This window comes from Balaenoptera physalus, assembly GCF_965194825.1.
Source record: "Balaenoptera physalus genome assembly, chromosome: 20".
Lineage (NCBI taxonomy): Eukaryota > Metazoa > Chordata > Mammalia > Artiodactyla > Balaenopteridae > Balaenoptera > Balaenoptera physalus.
This window is the reverse complement of record NC_138901.1, coordinates 270,894-292,706: the sequence shown is the minus strand read 5'-3', so window position 1 is coordinate 292,706 and position 21,813 is coordinate 270,894. Positions and strand designations below refer to the sequence as shown.

General features: G+C 36.3%; 1 protein-coding gene across 11 annotated transcripts in view; it reads right to left on the bottom strand.

Moving 5' to 3' along the window:
• The window catches only part of HELZ (helicase with zinc finger), a 156,601-nt gene that overhangs the window by 14,577 nt on the left and 120,211 nt on the right, over positions 1-21,813 (bottom strand). For all 11 annotated transcript variants that reach the window (XM_082441863.1, XM_082441862.1, XM_082441865.1 and 8 more), the window contains 2 exons: positions 21,218-21,476; positions 19,901-20,417 (listed from right to left, as the gene is read on the bottom strand). In XM_082441863.1, coding sequence (XP_082297989.1) covers positions 19,901-20,417; positions 21,218-21,476 — 776 coding nt within the window. The remainder of the gene's footprint in view (positions 1-19,900; positions 20,418-21,217; positions 21,477-21,813) is intronic.

Sequence of the window (21,813 nt, the reverse complement as noted above, 5' to 3'; positions counted from 1 at the left end):
TGTTAATGTTTTGTTGAGGATACTGCAATGATGTTCACAGATATGTCTGTAGTTTTCTTTCTTGTACCGTCTTTGTCTAGTTTTGGTATCAGAGTAATGCTAGCCATATACAGTAAGTTAAGAAGTGTGCCTTTCTCCTCCATTCTCTGGAGGAGATCGTGTAAATTGGTGGTATTTCTTTACATGTTTGGAGGAATTCAGCAGCGAACCATCTGGGCCTGCAGATTTCTTCTTTGGCAGGTTTTTAAACTACAAATTCAATTTTGTTAACAGTTATAAGACTATTCGTATGCTATCTATTTAATCTTCAGTGAGATTTTTTGTAGTTTGTGGTATTCAGAGAAGTGATCCATTTTATCTAAGTTGCTGAATTTTATGCAAAGAGTTGTTTACAGTATTCCTCTATTATTACCCTTTTTAATGGCTACTGGATTCAGTGGTATCTCCTCTTTCGTGCCTGATATTGGTAGTTTGTGCTTCTCTCCTTTCCTCTGTCACTCTTGCTAAAGCTTTATCAGTTTTATTGATCTTTCCAAAGAACTGGCTTTGGGTTTCACTGATTTTTCTCTATTATTTTTGTTTTCATTTTTTATTGAATTCTGTTCTCATCTTTATTATGCATCTTTATTATTCCCTTCCCTCTGCTTGATTTTAATTTATTTTATTCTTCCTTTCCTAATTTCTTGGGATAGAAGCTTAGATTATTGATCTGAGACACGTCTTCTTTTCTAAAATAAGCATTTAATGCTACAAAATTTCCTCTGGGACTACTTTAGCTGCATCACAACAAATGTGGACATATTATATTTTCATTTTCATTCAGTTCAAAATATTTTCTAATTTCCCTTGAGACTTACTCTTTCACCCATGAATTATTTAGATATATGCAGTTTAATTTCCAAGTTTTGGAGATTTTCTGGTTATCCTTTGGTTATGCATTTCTAGTTTAATTCTATTATGGTCAGATAACATATTTTATTGGTGAATGTTACATCTGCACTTGGAAAGATCATATATTCCGCTATTGTTGGTTGGAGTGTTCTATAAATGTCAACTAAATTCAGTTGGTTAATGATGTTGCTCACTTTTTCTATATCCTGGCCGATTTCCTGTCTATTAGATCTATTAAATACTGAGATGGGAGAGTCAAAGTCTCAAACTATAATTGTGGATTTGTCTGTTACTCCTTTTAGATTTTGCTTCACGTATTTTGAAGTTCTGTTGTTAGATGCATACACACTTAAGACTGTTATTTCCTTTTAATGTACTGACCCTCTAATCAGTACTAATGTCCCTCTTGGATAACTTCCTATGCTCTGAAGTTTACTTTGTCTGACACTAATATAGCCACTCTAGCTTTCTTTTGATTAGTCTTTGCATGGTATGCCTTTCTCCATCCTTTGCTTTTAACTACCTATACTGTTATATTTTTAACGTTTCTTGTAGATGGCATATAATTAGAACTATTTGAAAAACCCATCCTCACAATCTCTGACTTTTAATTGGTATGTTTAGATCATGTATATGATGTAATTACCGATATGTTCAGATTTAAAAGTCAGTTGTCTTATGTCTTTTGTTTCCTGTTCATTTCCTGTTTTATGTTCCTTTTTCCTTTTCCTGCCTTCTTTCGGGCTATTTGAACATGTTTTTGTAATTTCATTTTAATTTTGTGATTCTATGTCTCCTTATATGCTATTTTAATAGGTGTTCTAGGGATAATGGAATACATACTTAAACTTTTCATCATCTACTTAGAATCTATATTTTATCACTTCAGTTGAGATGTAGAAAACTTATTACCATATTAGGTTCTTTACTTTTCCTCTTTATGCTATAGTTATAGTTGTTTTATATATTACATCTATATATACTAAAAAACAATCAGACAATGTTATATATTCTGCTCTCAACTGGGAATTTTGATAGAACTCAAGGAGAACAGTTTATCATATTTATCCAGATATTTACTGTATCTGTTGCTCAACTTCCATTGCTGATGTGCCTAGTTTCCTTCTGGTATCATTTTCCCTCTGTCTGAAGAACTTCCTTTAACAATTCTTTTAGAGAAGGTCTGCTGGCTAAAAATTCTCTTAGTTTTCCTTTATCAGGAAACGTCTTTATTTCACCTTCATTCCTGAAGGACAGTTTTGCGGCATATACATTTCTGGGTTAAAAGTTCTTTTCTTTCAGCACTTTAAAAATGTTTGCCACTTCCTTCTGGCTTCCATGGTTTCTGATGAGAAATCATTAGTCATTTGAATTACTGTTCTCTAATGAGATGTGTTTTCTCTGGCTTCTCTCAAGATTATTTTCTTTGTTTTTTGCTTTTAGCCATTTGATTATAATATGCCCAGGTGTAAATTTCTTTGGGTTTATCCTATTTGGGATTCACTCTGCTCCTTAAATCTGTAGGCTTATGTCTTTCACCAAACTTGGGAAGTTTTCTGCTATTATTTTGTCAGATATTTTTCAGCATCACATTTTTTCTCCTCTCCTCCTTGGACTCTGATGAAATTCAAAAGATTGAATATTCAACCTCTGTTTTTGTCCCATAGGCCTCTGAGGCTCTGTGTTCCTCCCCACCCCCGCACCCTATCCAATCTTTGTTCTTTCTGTAGTCCAGATTAGACAAATTCAATTGATCTTCAAGTTCACTGACTCTCTCCTCTGTTATTTCCATTCTGCTATTGAGACCATCAAGTGAGTTTTAAATTTTTGGTTATTGCATTTTTCAGTTTTAAAATGTCCACTTGGTTTTGTTTTGTTTTGTTTTTTTTAAATATCTTCTCTTTCTCTGCTAAGACTTTTTATTTTAACATTTGTTTCAAGAGGTCTGTGATTGCTCTTTGGAGCATTTTAATAATAAGATGCTTTAAAGTGTTTTTCAGATAATTCCAAAATCTGTATCATCTTACTGCTGGCACCCGTTGATGGGCTTTTCCTGTGTGAGCTGAGATTTCCATCATTTCTTATATACTGAGTAATCTTGGATTGTATTATGGGCATTTTAAATATTAGCTTATGAGACCCTGGCCATCACAGTGAAATTTTTGACTCCATATTGCAACTAATGTTTAAGAAACTACTAACTGCCAAGTTTTGGTGCAGTATCAAGGGAGAATATCTATAATTGTCTGAAAAAGTCATTAAAATTTAAAATCCCTTTTCCAGGTACATATCTGCGTGACAGTTTTCTTCATATACTTCAACCAAAATGACATATCGCAGAAGATTTGCAAAATTGAAAAAATGGCACTCTTTTCACTAAACATTTTTGTTTTGGAAAATACAGTTATTTTTGTTAACAAGTAATGAGTTCATTATTATAATTTTTAAATGAATTGATATTTATTTTAAATTATTAGTTTTAAACACTGATAGCTTATATTAAAAAAACTGTTGATAGATATTTAAACATCACATAAACCAAAGTTTTTGAGATCCTTCTGACGTGTGCATAAAGCTATTCAATGAAGCACTATTTTTTAATAGCAAAAGACTGGAAGCAATCCAACTGTCTGTCAATAGGAGACCAGTTCAATAAACCACGGTACAGCTATATAATGAAAGTACTATGCAGCTGTAAAAAGAATGAGGAAGATTTCTAAGTACTGCTATGGATGAGCTCTGATCTATCATGATACACAACAATATGTATAACATGCTACCTTTTAGCTAAGAAAGGGAGGTACATGTACATATATAAGTATTTGCTTTTATTTTCAAAAAGAAATAATGAGAGGATTAATTTTAAAAAATAATATTTTTTTTCTATAGGGGGAAGGGATAAGGAAGGAGTAGAGCCAGGAATGGAAGTTTAACCTGTGAATATCACTTGTTTTATAATTTGGACTTTGGGACCATGTACTGATAAGTGCTTCTTAAAATCAAAATTAGATTTGAAAACTAAAAACAAATAGAAATAAACTCAAATGTTTATCAAATGAGTGCTATAACCACACACAGAAGAATTATTTCAGATACCTTTAAAATCCAGTATTTTAACTAAATATATCTATGGGATATAGCCTTAGGACAAAATGAACCGCGCAGATATCTTCAACTGCATTTATTGCTAATTTAACACCAGTACTGTTATTATGAAACTATTATACACACACCCTTTTCTATCTATAGCTTACCTATGTGTATGTATATACATATAAAGCAAATGACTAGTTGTTAGTCATTTATTAGGAACAATGATCTTTTGTGTAAAGTGAAAAACACAAATATTAAAAACCTTATAATCCTTCATTGACTTGGAAATATCAATATGAACTCATGATTTATTTTTCTCTTTCAAAAAACAAAGTACTTCCCGGCTCTGCCCAGTGAAAAAGCAGGGACAAGCAGTACCAGAGAGCACCTCCAGTACCAGACTACAGTCTCCATCAGGGCTGCCCTGAGAAACACCTGATTCCTGGTCAGGAGCAGAACATGTACGAGATGAGCTAGAGACATCTTGTCCTGACTGAAAGCAAGGACGCTACCAAAGGTCACTGTCAATATGTCAAAGAACACAGCCACCAATATGAAGGGGCTCCCACTGGCCAGAGACATAACAGTGTGTCACACTGTAGAATGGCTACAATGAACTGAAAACTCAAATATATAATGATACCTGATTCATGATGATATTCCAAAGGAAAAAAAGGTGAGGGGAGCCTGAGTGGTCATCTCTGGGGCCTGCTAAGGCACCAATTCATTACTCTGAAAATTTAGGGCAAGAAAACAAAGGGCAAGAACTACTCATTTTTTTCTATATAGACCAGATTTGAAGGAATGAAACATTTAGTGAGGAGAAGTTCTCTTTTATAGAAGAAAAATAGATACAAAAGAAATTAAAAGAATTTTAAAATCGCCATTTTGCCATCTCTAATGAAACAACAGTTCTAAACGATAGTCGCCAATAGCTGCTAAATCCAAAAGGTCGCTGGGAACTTTTAAAATCGGTGGCTCAGACTGCTGTCATCTGATCACTGACACGCGTCAATCAACTTAACATCACTACAAGCAGAAAACCAGGTACTATGAGCATCTTCCCCTGTGTGCATATAAACATACGCATTCATTTAAAATGATATACACAGCCTGGTAATTTCTCTCACTAAAATATCACAGGTATCTTTTTATGTTATGAAAACTCATTTATTACATCATATTTAATAGCTGCACTTTATTTCTTCACTCATTTAAAGTTGGAAAATTCTAATGCCGTAGGACCAAGTCTATAACCTAAATGTGTAATGTAAATCAGACCAGGTGTTGAACAATATGGAGTTATGCTGTGATAAACTAAAGAATACATGCCTGGCACTCAAACTAGTCAAATTTAATTTTCTAAAAAACCACTGAACAAGTTAAAAAAAACAAATCTGGACTATCAGTCTGTACTCTCTGAGTTTTATCTCATTTCTAGGATATTTAATAATTTTTCACAACTTTACAAATTTACTGGTCTAAAATACCACTAAATTCCATTGCTTTACATCTTGTTCAACTATAAATTTTCATACAATATGAAGGTTATCGGTTCACTAACAAAATTGATTCTTTGGAGATGCTCACGTTTTTCTTTTAATCTAAAAATATGTTTTTGGCCTGGATTCGTGTGATCCAAGAAGAGGCAATGTAACCTTGACCTAAATTAAAATGTCAAGGACACGCAAAGACTCTGGGGCAGAAATCAGACCTTACTCACTTGTGTATTCCCGGCACCTAAACACCATGCCTAGAACCTAAAAGTCCTCAATAAGTATTCGACAAAAGGATTTAAATGTTTAATGTTGAATACATACCATATTTTCTATTTAATTTCCCCAAGCTCTGAAGAAGAAATTCCTGACTATAGAACACTCTTGGGCTCTACTAACTTACTTCAGTTTAGCTCCCAGTAAGGTTATCACCTTACGTCTAAAGCAATGTGCTATAGTTTTGTCGAGTTACCTGGGAAGAAAGAAACTAGGAGAGGAGTACCACTATAAGATTAAAAACAATCAGTATTAGCAAGCCAGGCAATGTGTGTTGGATAAACTGTAGTTTGCAACAGTAATGTCTATGGGTTCATGTCATGTAATCTATTGAAAAGGACTTGATAACTTCTGAAACAGTATTTTTTTTTAAAGGCATGATTCCCAGTTAATGGTGGAGACTGGCCCAAGACTCCACTAAAATAATAATAAATGAACATAAAGGATCTATAACAATCAAGACTGGATGACTGCCCATCAACATAGGACACATTTCTGGAACACATGGAAGACTGTGTCTGTGGAAGAAGGATGGAGTCAGAGCTGCCAGTTGAGAGGAGAATCAGTCCACTCTGCAGAATTCCACAGAGGCTCGGGCCTCAGAAACACAAGCTACAATGGAAAGTGAAGGCAGGACGAAGGGTTAGAACTGGGGGGATTAACTGAAAGTCTGTACAGAGAACAAGTAGTCTCACTCTGCACTCCTAGAAGATTCAAGCATTAAAAAGTCCCCAGGGAAAAGCCTGCCAGGCAGTGAGTCATTAAGGAAACATAAAACTCCCAAACTTCTTTTCAGGGACACAGATAATCAAGGGTTACCGGACATTTAAAGGGAGTCTCCAGCGTAAAAGATGGTCACAGACAAACAGGAGAAAAGGAAGGCCCAGGAAAAAGAAGTAGCAATGATGTTTTAAAAATATTTTTTAAATGCTTTTTTAGTTCTTACTAAAAATCTAAGACAAAACAACAACAACAAACTCTCAATTGGTTTCCTCAGAAAAGGCACTGCATTTATAAAAACAAAAATAAGATGCTATGAAACAGGAAAAACCTGAGAAGGAAGAACTCTTGGAAATGAAAGAATTTGAGGGCTCAAATGTAAAGTGTGATAGAAGGGTCTGTAGGTAAGATGAAGGAAATCTCAGACAGCAGGAAAAATATAAACATTAAAATGTGAGAGAAAGAAAGAATTTGAAGAATCCAGGAAGTCTAACATCTTATCAACAGAAGCTTCAGGAAGTGAGAAACAGAGAAAAAAAGATGGTAGACAATTAGCAAAGAAATAATACAAGACAGTTTCAAAGAGCTGAAGGGTGTGAGTCCTTCAGTTGAGCAATTCTGTCCAAAAGACCTTCCCATGGTGTGGGAGATGCTGGGGTCCTGCACTGTTCAGTAAACTGGCGCTGGGCCACACGTGGCTGTTGAGCAACTGAAACGTGGCGAGCAGAAACAAGAAAGAGGTGGTTCTATTTCACCGCATTTCACATCACATTGGATCCATCAGGAATCCCTGTAGATCTCAGCTACAAGCAGACTTTGAATTTACTTCTCGCCATCACTACTGCTCCATCATAGTCCAAACCACCATCATCTCTCACCTAAATAATTATGCCACTCTCCACCATTTCTTTTATATTATTTTAAAATAATTATTTTTAAAATAAAATGCATTATCTTAACAGAAGTTTGAAAACGTCAATGTCACATTAGGTTCATAAGATTCAATCATAATAGAAGCAAAAATTTATCTTAATTTTCAAAACCACATTACATTTATCTCTGGGTTTTGTTATTGTTTTTCTTGAAAGAAAGGTATACTAAAATGAACGTGACTTTGTACCAAAGTGCATTAAAATCAGTTTAGGTCTAAATAAAGAAAAATACCATTTGAAAGCATTTCACAGGCAAGGGCACTTACACTCTGCAAATAGTATTTTCCCACCAAGCAATGTTATTTTCCTACATCCAAACACAAGGTAATAGAGGAGATACTAGAAGGAATGCAATATTACATCTAAGAGAGAAATGTCAGGTTCACTGCTGTGACATTTTGAGCTACCTTGACTCATTCTGGCTCTTGTCAACTCTTCCTGAATGTGAAACAGTCAAGTTATCAATTATAGACCACAATCCCTCTTACAATGAAAATATGTCAGCTTGACATAAATAAAATAGTACACAGAAGTTTACCTTCAACTCACAGCTATGACAACTCTGAAGAATAATTGTAACTATGAAGAATCACAATTATCATAATTAATTTCAAAAAACAAGGTAATGCCAGAGAATTTTGTTTAATTTTTAAAGAACATTCAGAAATAAATTCCTTATAGTTAATCTTCTGATATTTGAGATCTCCAAATTAATTATCTGAGCTGTCAAACATTTAGTAGGTAGAACTGGATAGCTCTAAGAATACGGAATTCGAAAATGAACCATCTCCTTCTCTCTCCACCACCATCCCTCCCCTTCTCCGAAAAGGAGAACTTCATATAATTGAAGATTTAATTATTTGGTCCCAAGAACATGATTTGTCTCACCCCTGGCCTCACCCACCCACCTGCCACGTCTACTTCATGTAACTGCAATCACTTCCTGCTTTCTCGGAGTAAACCTTATTTGTGGCATAAGGATCTGAACAACAGTGTGATGTTCCAGAAACAACGCGCGAGACCGGAGGTCAGGAGTCTCAGCTCTGCTGTGATTAGGAACTGCTTAAGCTCTTAAGTCCTTCAACATCTCACTGCCTCAGTTTCTTTTTAAAAGGAGGAGTTCGAATAAATGATCTTCAAGGACTTGACTAATCCCAAAGTTCTAAGTTTTACTTTAAAGCCTTCAATAAATCAAAGTCTTTGTCAATGAGAATATATTTTAACTTTTTATTATTAAAAAGTCCAAACATAATCCATCACCGACCTTAACAGTCATCAACAATTTGATGTATTTGCTAAAATAATTAAAGTGTTATGACATATACAAGCCTATTTAAGTTACTTAAATTCAAAAAACTATAGAGAGCACGGCTAACTGATTACAATAAAATGCATTATGGGCAATTAGTTTAAAATTTCAGATTTTCTCCCCACAGAGGGAAATGCCTGTGAAGTACACTGAAAGAGAAGGGCCCGCAAACAAAAATTTGAGAAAAAGATCCTTTGCCTATAAAAAATATATATATTTCTGACAGAGAACACCCTTTTATTTCCCCCTACACTTCAGTCCTGTGGGCCCTTAGGCTGTTCAAATATATAAACTATACTTTTCACCTTTTATTTTCTTTCTTCTTTTCTTATTTCCTGACCACTTTCTGTTTCCTGTTGCTTTTGCCCAGTTCTCAGTTTTTTTCCTGAAGAGTAAGACTACTCTTTCTACATACATCTCCTGCCGATCAGATTGTTCCTTTACTTTTAGATGGCAACTCTATCAATGACTGGCATGCAGAATTTAATTTTAGAGGCCTCAGGTCTTAAATAATTTCATTATTTATTCCTTAAAGGCTTATTCTCCTCTGTCGGAGATCCTTAGTCCTGGGTTCAGTATGGACTCCATATATGTTTGTGTGTTTATAAACATTCTTCATGCTTAAACTGTGAATTTGTTATGTTGCTAAACATGATCATCATTTTCTAAGTCCACTGCTAATATCTCCTTCTAAAAATCATAGTGTAATTCTAAAGTTTCAAAAGCCATTTAAGAAGAAAAAGCTAAATGACTAAACTCATGTATGAATTTCTATTTTTAGAGATTGTTGTCAGTTTAAGTAAAAATTCATAATCTGCTTACCACTGTCTTATAAGGTACACCTCTAATGTATAAGGTTAGCAAGCCATTCACGTGTATATGTATAAATAAATAACTGGGGGAAAGGTTAGCAACTTAATGAATTAGGGCTCTATTTATAATTATACTATCAAAGCTAATCACTAAGGAAGAGCTAAATGCTCTGGTGGAAATTCCAAGTCTCATTAACTATGGTGCCAGAAACTTTAATTAAAATAGAGCATCTCATTTAAATGATTAGCTTTGATAGTTTAAGCATATTCATGCTTAAGTTACAGGTCTAATTTATTAATTTGTTGATCACTGTCTCTGTTATATGCATCAGATGGTTTATCAGATACCACACAGTGACGATCTGAGAAGACACTTCTGAGAAGACAGCAATACTACCTGGTTATGCAACATAAATCGTGACCTGTCATCATCCATCCACCTTTAAAGTCAGAATAGACAGACTATGTTGATCAGCCAAGAATATAATCTTCAAGCTACATCTGTACAATAATACCTTGCTCCATAGAAGGAGACTTGGCGGGGGAGGGGGAGGATGATTAGACAGCAGTATTGAAATCACTGCGTATTGAAGGACAAGTACTTCCTGAAAATAGTTTTGAAAACTAACCTCAAAACTAGCTGTTTGAAAGAAAACATGAAAATAAACAGATGGGTTAAAAAGTGTCTTTGTTCAAAAGCCAACACATAAGAGAACTATTTCAAAGCAGACACCTCACAGAGGCTTACTCGTCATCTCTAAGATGGCATAAGTAAATGCTGATTTATAGGAAGCTGATCAGAATAAGTGACTTACGAGAATTCCGTTTTTGTTAGAAGGCCATTACAACAATGCCACCACTGCAGCACAAAAATGTGCAGCTTCATAAACATTTGGAGACTTTTACAATGACACTTTTAAAAGGAATTTTCCATTTATTACTAGTGAGGACTTTTAATCAAACTATTTCACGGCAAAGTACCTCTTAAATGGCAAAAGCTTTGTTCTGCACCAGCGTTCTGCACTGCTGGCTCTATGTTAAACAAAAGGTTTTTAACGTGATGCAACTATCTCCACTTAAGAAGCATGAGGATTTATCTCTCGAGATAAAATAACTGGAAAGTAAAATGGGAGGAAAAAAAGGTCCTGTTCATAAACACAAAGCAAGGAAAAATCAACCTAAGAATAAACTTAATGAGAAATGAAAACACTACAGAATTTTACAGAGGAACACTCAGAAAACAAAGAAAAAAGGAAGAGAAGGAGGGAAGAAGGAAAAAAAAATCAAAATACTGAAGACTGTACAGTTCCTAAATGAGAGGTTTAAAATATTTGTAAAGACAAAATTTCCCCCAATTTAAGCTATCCATTTGATGTAACTGAAATTAAAACCTAAGAAAGGTTTTTGTTTCTGTTTCGGGGGGAGGAGTTCACATAGGTATTCTAAACTTCTAGTAGAAAAACCAGAGAATAACCTCTTCTCCCCGGCACTCCCCAAACCGAAACTGGAAGAAAAAAAACAAAGTAATAAGGGAGACGTCACACTATCAAATTAGAATACCAGAAAGCCTCAAAAATTAAAACAGTGTAATTCTGGTACAGAAACATATAGACAGATGAGGAGAAAAATAGAAAGTCCAGAAACAGATTGCAGCATATACTGAAGAACTGCATCTTACTCAGAGATTAGATTCTAAAGTTATCATGCAAAATGAAAAACCTCATTCAGATCAAAATTACCCTTGAAAGAATCCCAAATCATGCCAAAATTACTAGAAACTGAATCCTTGGAAGCTCAGAAGCCAAGAGTTAACTTCACTCGCTGCTCCTTGCATTTCATTTCCCCCTCCCCTAACAGCAGTGAGTTGAAACACAAATGTGATACAGCGGTATTATAAAGAATTTAGTATTTGACAAGAAAGCTACTATTCTATTGAGTGAATATGCAATCATTTAATAAAGAGTATGAAAACAACTGGCTAAATATTTGGAGAAACTTAAATCATAACCTCAAGCTTACACTGAAATGTGAAATCCAATTGGAGCAATTTCTCAATCTCTTTCCAATCAGGGATGGTCTGTAACCTGGTCCAGGTAAGGAGGCCCCTCTGCCCTTCGTTCTCCTTATCTCCTCACATCAGTGAAGAACTAGAAGTGGGAGAGGCTGCAGGCACTAGGACCAAGCCACAGAGCCCTGGCTTCATCCAGGCAGCTGAGGGCCAGGGCTTTTGCTGCATTTGAGGTAGGTAAGGAAAATCCATGGATTGATGCCCTAAGCATCTAAATGAGAAGACTCTAAAATTTTTAAGTAGCAAAAAGTGTCATAGAATAGGATCAAGATCATGTTTAGGGATCTTGACCTGGTAGAAAGAAAGGTCTGATGGGGTGATATAACTGAGCACAGCAATTAGGGAAAAAAATTGTTTCACGTCTCCAACAAGTAATCCCCCCTCCATGACAGTTACATGTTCTCACCTGTGAATGCTATGAAAAGCTATCTGTTACTGTAGGTGAACAAAATTGGTTACCCCAGAATGTCTCTCTGGCTTGAGGATTAATTTAGGCTGATTGTTTTTAAGGCCCAAAAGACTCAGGAAGAACCTCTGACCTTCCCGCTAACTGCCTAAAAGAATGCAGATAGAGGACCTGTTCCAGGAGGGGAGCTGTCACCAGAGATCACTATAGTGCGAACTAAGTGTCTAGACAGGGAGGAACCCAGCAAAGCCTGTTTGTTAAAATTCCTCTCTGGGTCCCACTGGCTGCACCGCCGGCAAACCACACACTTGATTTTCCATCTCCAAGCCAACTGCCTTCCTGCGCTCTGAACTCCAACCACCACCCCACATCCTTTTGTCTTAGCTGAAGATGGTATTTAAGGTGAGGGCTTTGACCATTTTGGTGAGTTACTCAGTCTTCCTGGGTCTCTCCCATGTACAGATGATTTTAAACTTTGTTTGATTTTTCTCCTATTAAGCTGTCTCATGTCAATTTATTTCTCAGACCAGCCAGAAGAACCTAGAAGGGTAGAGGAAATTTCTTACTCCCCGACATTACAGTAGCTATCTTGGTATAGTGAAATGAGGAATAACTTCTCTAACTTCCACATTTTCCATGCTGACCAGATATATCACTTGTCAAAAGAAAATCAAAATTATTATAAAAAAAGAGAAAACTAATGAAACACAATATGAAAAACCATCTGTTCAAGTTAACCGTTAAGCTAACATCTAGATGTTTTCATCCAACATAAGCTTCATCTACCAAGGTTTCTAGCAATGAAAGAATTCACAGTAGGCAGGGAAATAACACACTTTTCTGTATTGTTAATGTTAAGGAAATTATTTTAAAAGGTTGGAAATAAACAGCAAGCATATAAACCATTCATTCTGTGAGATGATTCATGCAAAATCGTTTTGTACAACATAACAGACAGAAGTTATCCTAATGTACTGAAAACGCCAAATCCTGCAAATGTGGTAAAAATATTTTCCTTGTCAAGGTATTTTCTTCAGTGTTGCAAGTCAGTCATCATTTGTGAATCTCATGCATCAAAATAAAGGTGACCAAATGTTTTTGCAAAAGTAATTGCACTCTAAGAACCCACTGACAATTGAAGGTACTTATTCATACACTCACAGCTAAACAGTAATAACAAATGTTAAGAGCTCGAAGGTACAGAGAATTTAAATTCCAAAGCTAAGAAACATTTAAATAGATCAATGATTAAAAGTACACTATTCAGTATCCAGCATTATTTAGCAAAGTACAAAACTTTATAAAACCTTATAAAAACTGTGGCATGTTATTTCCCCCAAACATTATGAACTCATTCTACTGGTTAGATCAAAATATCACAAGGGTTATCAGTAAAAATGGTGGAACGAGGAACTCCATAAAAGCAATGAAAAAACTGACAAAGGGCTTCCCTGGTGGCGCAGTGGTTGAGAATCTGCCTGCCAATGCAGGGGACACGGGTTCGAGCCCTGGTCTGGGAAGATCCCACATGCCGCGGAGCAACTAGGCCCGTGAGCCACAACTACTGAGCCTGCGCGTCTGGAGCCTGTGCTCCGTAACAAAAGAGGCCGCGATAGTGAGAGGTCCGTGCACCGCGATGAAGAGTGGCCCCCGCTTGCCGCAACTAGAGAAAGCCCTCGCACAGAAACGAAGACCCAACACAGCCAAAAATAAAGTAAAATTAATTAATTTAAAAAAACCAAAACAAACAAAAAAAACTGACAAAAACCGTCACAATCAACTTTCTTGGAATTTAGGAAACTAAAGCTTGCAGCAACCAGGGGAGCACTTAATCAAGAGAAACCAGAAAATTTCAGTAAGGAGAGCAAGATTTGCGGTATTTTCATTTACCGTAGTCCCATGCCCCTGCTTCTCCAGCTGAGTGGTAGCCTTGAAAATAAGACCCTGCGTTTCCAGCACTACTATCAGAGCAGAAGGGGCCTCACTGTCAAAGAGCTGTAATTATTTGTTTTGACCTGTCTGGTACAAAACAACACTTGACTTATCTAACTCAGAACTCAACCAGTGCTGAAGGGGCCATACTGAAAATATTTACAAGGCCGATGTTTTAGTTGCTGCTGCCTGAAGCAATGGATAGCAGTTGGACCAAACAACAGACTAACAAAAAGCTTTGGAGGAAAGCCTGGGTTATAAGATACTTTAGGGAATAAAGACTTTGAATAGCTCCGACCTGTTCCTCCCTGGGAATCTAGAAGACCACACACATGCTGTGCACGTGCTCAGGAAAGGCCTGAAAAGTTCTCACCTCTGGCTGATCTGGAGGCTGGAGAAGCAGGAAGTTACAGCTAAAGCAGAGGCGTAAACTGCCTGGCTGAGTATGGAAGGTGTGCGCAAACACACACACACACAGACGCCGCTGCAAAACCTGGGCAATGTTTTCGGAATGGGGTGTTTAAGGAAATCTCTGGGCAATGACTAGTTGATCATTAAGCCCACGGAAGAAAAATTTCAGAGGCCACACACAACAAATACTGACTTTAATAAATTAGTTCAAAATTTAAAAATTAACTTAAAATTAAATTTAAAAAATTAGTTCAGAAAAATCACTAAACAAACAAATGACAACAAAATCAAAAGGCAAAAGGATGAGAAAAGACATTCCATGCAAACGGTAACCAAAACAGAGCTGGGGTGGCTATACAAATATCAGAAAAAAACATACTTGAAGACAAAAATTGTTATGAGAGAGAAAGGATACCATATAATGATAAAAGGTAGACAAGGAGACGTAACAATTATAAACATATGTAAACCTAAGGACAGAAGCCCAAAATACATGAAGCATAAACTGACAGAATTAAAAGGAGAACTACACAATTCAACAATAATATTTGGAGACTTCAACATCCTACTTTCGATAATGGATATAAAACCTAGACAGCAGACCCAAAGGAAAGAGAAAATTTGAACAATATAAACCAAATAGACCTAACATATCTATAGAACATGACACCCAATGAGAGCAAGATATACATTCTTCCCCAGTGTACCTGAAACATTCTCCAGGATAGGCCATACAACAAGTCTCAATAAATTTTAAAAGATAAGAATTATACAAAGTAAGTTCTCCAACCACATGGAGTGAAATTAGAAATCAATAACAGAAGGAAATTTGGAAAACTCATGCCGGAAATGCTTGTCTTCCCCTAATTTTGCCAAAAATGTACCCTAAACATTATACTAGAAGTCCTGGCCAGGCAATTAGGCAAGAAAAAGAAATAAAAGACATCTAGATTGGAAGGAAAGAACAAAACTATATTTGCAGATGATATTATCTTCTATATAAAAAATCCTAAGGTATCCACAAAAAAAAATCTATTAGAGCTAACAAAGAGCTCTGCAAGTTTGCAGATATACAATCAGTTGCACTTCTAAACACTAGCAGTGAACAATCCAAAAAATGAAATTAAGAAAACAATTCCATGTACAATAGCACAAAAAATAATATGATACTTTGGAATAAATTTAACAAAAGGAGTGTAAGACTTATAATTGGAAAACTACAAAATACTGTTGAAAGAAATTTTAAAAGACCTAAATAAATGGAAAGGTACCATGTTCAGGTACTAGAAGACTTTATATTGTTAAGATGGCAATACTTCCCAAGTTAATCTACAAATTTAATGCAATCCCTTTTAAAATCCCAGCTGGCTTTTTTTTTTTCAGAAACTGACAAACTAACCCTAAATTCCATATGGTAATTCAAGGGACCCAGAATAGCCAAAACAATCTTGAAACAGAAGAACAAAGTACCAAAGACTCATACTTCCAAATACAAAACTCACTACAAAGCTACAGTATACAAGCCAGCGTGGTATGGCATAAGGACATATATAGATCAATGAAGAGAATTTAGAGTCCAGAAATAAACCCATAGGTCTGCAGTCAACTGATTTTTGACAAGGTTGCCAAGACCATAAAATGGAGAAAGAACAGTCTTTTCAATAAATGGTGCAAAGAAAACTGAACAACCACATGCAAAATAGTGAATTAGACACGTACCTCATAAAATGTACAAAAATTAACTCAAAATGGATCAAAGAATTAAATGTAAGAACTAAAACTATAAAACTAGGAAAGGTAGATGTAAATCTTTGTGATCCTGGATTAGACAACAGTTTCTTAGACATGACACCAGAAGCAGAACGACCAAAGAGAAAACAGATAAATTGGACCTTATCTAAATTAAAAACTTTTGTGCATCAAAGGATACTCTCAAGAGGGGGAAAAGACAGTCCACAAAATGAGAGAAAATACTGCAAATTATATGTGATAAGAACCTAGTATTCAGGATATACATAAAAACCCTTATGGCTCCACAACAAAAAGACAATTGTTTTTCAAAGCAGACAAAGTACCTGAATAGACATTTCTCCAAAGAAGATATACAAAAGGCCCATAAGCATATTAAAAGCTGCTCAGCATCATTAGTCATTAGGGAAACACAAGTCAAAACGAGATACTACTTCACACCCACTAGGATGCCTATAATTAAATAATGGACAAATTGGAATCTTTATACATTGCTGGTGAGAATATAAAATGGCCCAAGACATTGTGGAAAACAGTTTGGCAGCCTCTCAAAAACAGAGTTACCATTTGACCCAAGAACTTCAGGTACAAGAAAACTGAAAATATACTTTCACACAAAACTTGTTCATGAATGTACACAGCAGTATTATTCATAATAGCGAAAAAATGGAAACAACCCAAATGTCCATCAATTGATGAACAGATAAACAACCTGTAGTATATCCATACAATGGAATATCATTCAGCCATAAACAATAATGAAGTACTGATAACATGCCACAAAGTGGATGAGCTTCAAAAGCATTATGCTAAATGAAAGGACCAAGACACGAAAGATCACATATTGCACGATTCCATTTGTATCAGAAGTCTCTACAGGGACAGAAAATAGATTATGCGCTGCTAGGGACTGCAAGTAGGAGGGTCAGGGAGTAACTGCTCATTGGTTACAGCATTTCTCTTAGGGTGACAAACATGTTCTGGAATTAGATAGCGGTGGTTGCTGCACAATATTGTGCATATACTAAAATCCATTAAATTTTACTTTAAAATGGATAAAATGGTGATTTTTTTTGTTATATGAATTTTATCATAAATAAACAAATACACAGGTAGACACATACATAAAACACTGCTTAACTGAAAATTACTACTATTCAGTTGTGAAGCCATTCCATTATAATTTGAAATACTGTCATATATGTGTTGTCCAGTCTTTAAAAGTATGGTTCCAAACTTTAGATCCTCACAATACATATATACAGATACCAATTCATCTTATGCTTACAGTTTACATTAGGAGGCTAAGACAGCAATTAAGTTGTTTTAATGACAGTTATTACACAGGATGAGCCAATCAATGAATACTGGAACAATTTGAACAAATTACCTCCAAAACCCTACAAATAAGATATAGAAGCTTCCCTATGAAACTTGACTTTTTAATCAGCATCTGTAGCAGAAAATTTGCAAAACATGAATAAATTATTTCTAAAGCCTTTAGAAATCATTAAGGAACAGCCAAAATGAAGCTAATGTCAAAAAAATATTTTTCATATCTCAAAATTCAAAATGTTTACCCTGCTTTAAGAAGACATCTGTGATTGATAATGACCACATGAGCTTTACACATTCTTACCTTTAATCACTGCAAGCTTAACAGGAACAGCTAGACAACATTTTTATAGACCACACCGAATGGTACCATTTTTGAAATTATATAATCTAGAATTACTAAGATTTTTGTATCAGTGAAGGTCCATAAAGATGCTCTTTGGCAATACCAAAGTATAATTCAGTTTACCCTAAACTGCTTAGTTTAGCAGAGTCAATTCTACGTTAAAGACTGCAAATTCTGATATTTGGGAATCAGTGTCATTGTGTATTAACTGCCCGAGTCTAAGAAAGCACCAGGATGAATGACAGGAGAAAGAGCACAGCCCTTGCAACAGACCACTGGCTGAGAAAGCCAACATCTATGGAAAACCTTAATGAACAAATTTGTAATTAACAAATGTAATGTAAGTAAAAAGATGAGCCACTAAAAACCATTTCCTCAGATCAGACAGGACGAAGCTTCTTGAATGAATAGCCTCCTCAAGTCAGTCAGATGTTAAATGTTCTAAAACAGCAATAAAAGGCTTCATGTTGTAACAATGACCATTCTACAAAGCCTGAAATAGCACAATAAAAAGAGGAAAATTAAAATAAGTTCCAAGAACAGCCTCAGGTAAATCAATGAAATTAGAACACTCCCTCATCACATCATATACAAAAATATACTCAAAATGGTTTAAAGACCTAAATATAAGACATGGCACCAAACAACTCCTAGAAGAGAACACAGCCAAACATTTTTGGATATAAACCATAGCAGTATTTTCTCAGGTCAATCTCTCAAGGCAAAAGAAAAAAAAGCAAAAATAAACAAGTGGGACCTAATCAAACTTAAAAGCTTTTGCACAGCAAAGGAAACCATCAACAAAACGAAAAGACAACCTAAGGAATGGAAAAAAAATATTTGCAAACGACCTGACCAACAAGGGGTTAATTTCCAAAATACACAAATGGCTCATACAACTCAGTATCAAGAAAACAAACAACCCAATCAAAAAATGGGCAGAAGACCTAAATAGACACTTCTCTGAAGAAGATATACGGATGGCCAAAAAGCACATGAAAAGATGCTCAACATCACTAATTATTAGAGAAATGCAAATCAAACCCACAGTGAGGTATCACCTCACACTGGTCAGATTGGCCATCATCAAAAAGTCTACAAAAAAAAAAAAGTCTACAAATAATAAATATGCTGGAGAGGGTGTGGAGATACGGTTACCCTCCCACACTGTTTGTGGGAATGTAAGTTGGTACAGCCACTGTGGAAAACAGTATGGAGGTTCTTTAAGAAACTAAAAATAGAGCTACCATATGATTTAGCAATTTCACTCCTGGGCATTTATCCAGAAAAGACGGAAAACTCTAATTTGAAAAGATACATGCACCCCCAGTGTTCATAGCAGCTCTGTTTACAACAGCCAAGACACAGAAACAACCTAAGTGTCCATCAACAGAGGAATGGATAAAGAAGATGGGGTATATATATACATACATACACACACACACACACACACACACACAATCTATACACACACCTACATACACACAATGAAATATTTCTCAGACATAAAAAAGAATGAAATATTGCCATTTGTAGCAACATGGATGGACCTAGAGAATATCATACTAGGTGAAGTATGTCAGACAGAGAAAGACAAATATCCCATGGTACCACTTATATGTGGAATCCACAAAATAATACAGATGAATCTATACACAAAACAGAAACAGACACATAGACATAGAAAATAAACTTACGGTTTACCGAAAGGGAAAGGGAGAGGGGGAAGGGATAAATTGGGAGTATGGGATTAACTGATACAGACTGCTATAAATAAAACAGAAAAGCAACAAGGATTTGCTGTATAACACAGGGAATAGTATTCAATATCTCATAATAACCTACAATGAAAAATAACCTGAAAAAATATATATATGTAACTGAATCACTTTGCTGTACACCTGAAACTAACACAATACTGTAAACCAACTAGACTTCAATAAAAAAATAAACAACTCTTTAAAATGAAGCTGAAAAATAAATAAGTTGCAAGAAAATATTATCTTTACAAGACTATTAAATATAGTTAAGATCTGTCCACCGTCATTATCAAACCAACAAATATTGGTATTTTTCACCATCAACTAATTCCCGAAAGGAGGAGCGCAGAAGAAAGGCATTTACCTCTTCTAAGCTGGGGAGCGAAGAGGACGACACGGTGCGCGCCGACAGCGGGTGGAAGGGCTCTTGGCTGACAGCAGGCTGATGGCTCTGCATGTGCACAAAAGGGGTCTGCGGTGGCCTGGGCGGCAGTGGAGGTAGGCCATAGGGAACACCCGGCCCCATCAGGCGATTCTGCTGTAAGCTGGCAAAAGCCCAGGCTCCGTCAGGTGCCAGGCATTTCAAGGGAGGAGGGGCGAGGTGTTCAGCCGGCAATGAGAAAGGCGAGCTGAACAGCTGCGGCGGCAGGCGCTGTGCAAAGGCTGGGCTGCTGGCTACTTCGAGGTCTCTGCTGCTGTCACTGAAGTTGGAGAAGTGGGAACTGTGGTCTGCACTGGACGGGGGCGAGGGGACTGCTGGTGGGCTCCTGGTCTGAATTTGTCGATACTGCAAAAGTCTTGATTGAGGTGGCGGCATCTCAGCTAGTTCCCGCGTTTCACTTTGATCACGATTAGACAGTTCTCTGATTAAGTCTTGAAACCTACATAAGGATGATGAAATAGGAGGAGGAGAAAACAAAAGAAAAGCTTCATCACATTAAGGAGAGCTTAAGCAATTACATGTGTAATTTTTACAAACAGTAGCATACTACTTAATCAAAACGAATGTTAATTCATCTCAAGAATAGGAAGCATTAACGCTCATAGGTGTTGAACTGAAGACACTAAATATGCCCAAGTATCTGATTTCTTTCTTTTCCCTTGGTGTTAAAAACAACTGTCCTGGTCTTTACATGCCTTTGGTAACTGACGGCTATAAAAGGTCACCATAATGGTGGATCTTATTCAGAAGGGATTAGGAAACACTTCAATGCATTCACATGACACCATAAAAACAAGTTTAGAATGAGGACTGAACACTCAAACATCTATATACTTAAAAGACGGTAGAATTTTGTGCTACTAGAAAAAAAGATATTGATGATAAATTTATAATTTTTAACTTTTAACCTCTAATTTAATTCTGTCCTCTTTGCATTCTTTGCATTATGACTGAGTATGAAAAAACCACGCACAGTGATGGTATGTTTCTTTCAGAAGGACTGCAAAGCAAGGGGCCACATTAACTTACGAGCCACAGCGGGTCGTCCATGCCTAGATTTTCAGAAGAGTTACTTCTCAAAAGATGCTCTATATTTTAGAGTCAATCGACAGAACTGTGTAGCAATGTACCTAGAAGGCTGGCATCCAATTTCTTTGGGACAATATTCCAATCTGAGGCTAAAAGGACACCGTTCAAGAAAGGTAAGGGTAAGGAGCTCGTGTCCGTCTGCTGAAATACCTTGAGTCAGTCGTTTCCGCTTCATCTTCGGCACTGCTGGGGAGCTTCCAGTCGGCTCTCACTGGTGGCTGATGTAATCCAATGGGCGGCTGGGGAAGATGCTGGAGGTGCGGGTGCGGGTGCGGGTGAGGGTGAGGATGGTGATGGTGTGGGTAAGGAACGCTGCCCTGGCTGAGATAGGCGTGGTGCTCACTCCACTGCTGTAACCGCACCTGCTGCTGCCGCAATGCTTCCAGAGCCACACTCCCATGCACACGATCTGTAGAAACATTGGTGCGAAGTTTACGTTTTCGGCATTTAGGGTTTCAAGTTAATTCTTTCAAGAGTTTTTACAACCAGATATTCTCCACAAAGAAATGGCTACAATTTGAGTTTTGGAGAAAGCATATGTTTTTTCTAAACTTGCCAGTAACTAAAGTTACGGCGATGATGATGATTCTTCCTTACCTACATTACGACATAACCTGACATCAACTGGATGCTTAGTATTATATAGCATTTGGAACTAGATTCTGATTACTACACTAACTTATTGATTCTTTTCTGATGTTATTTGAAGAAATGAATCATCCTGACTCAAAAAATACTGTATAGCA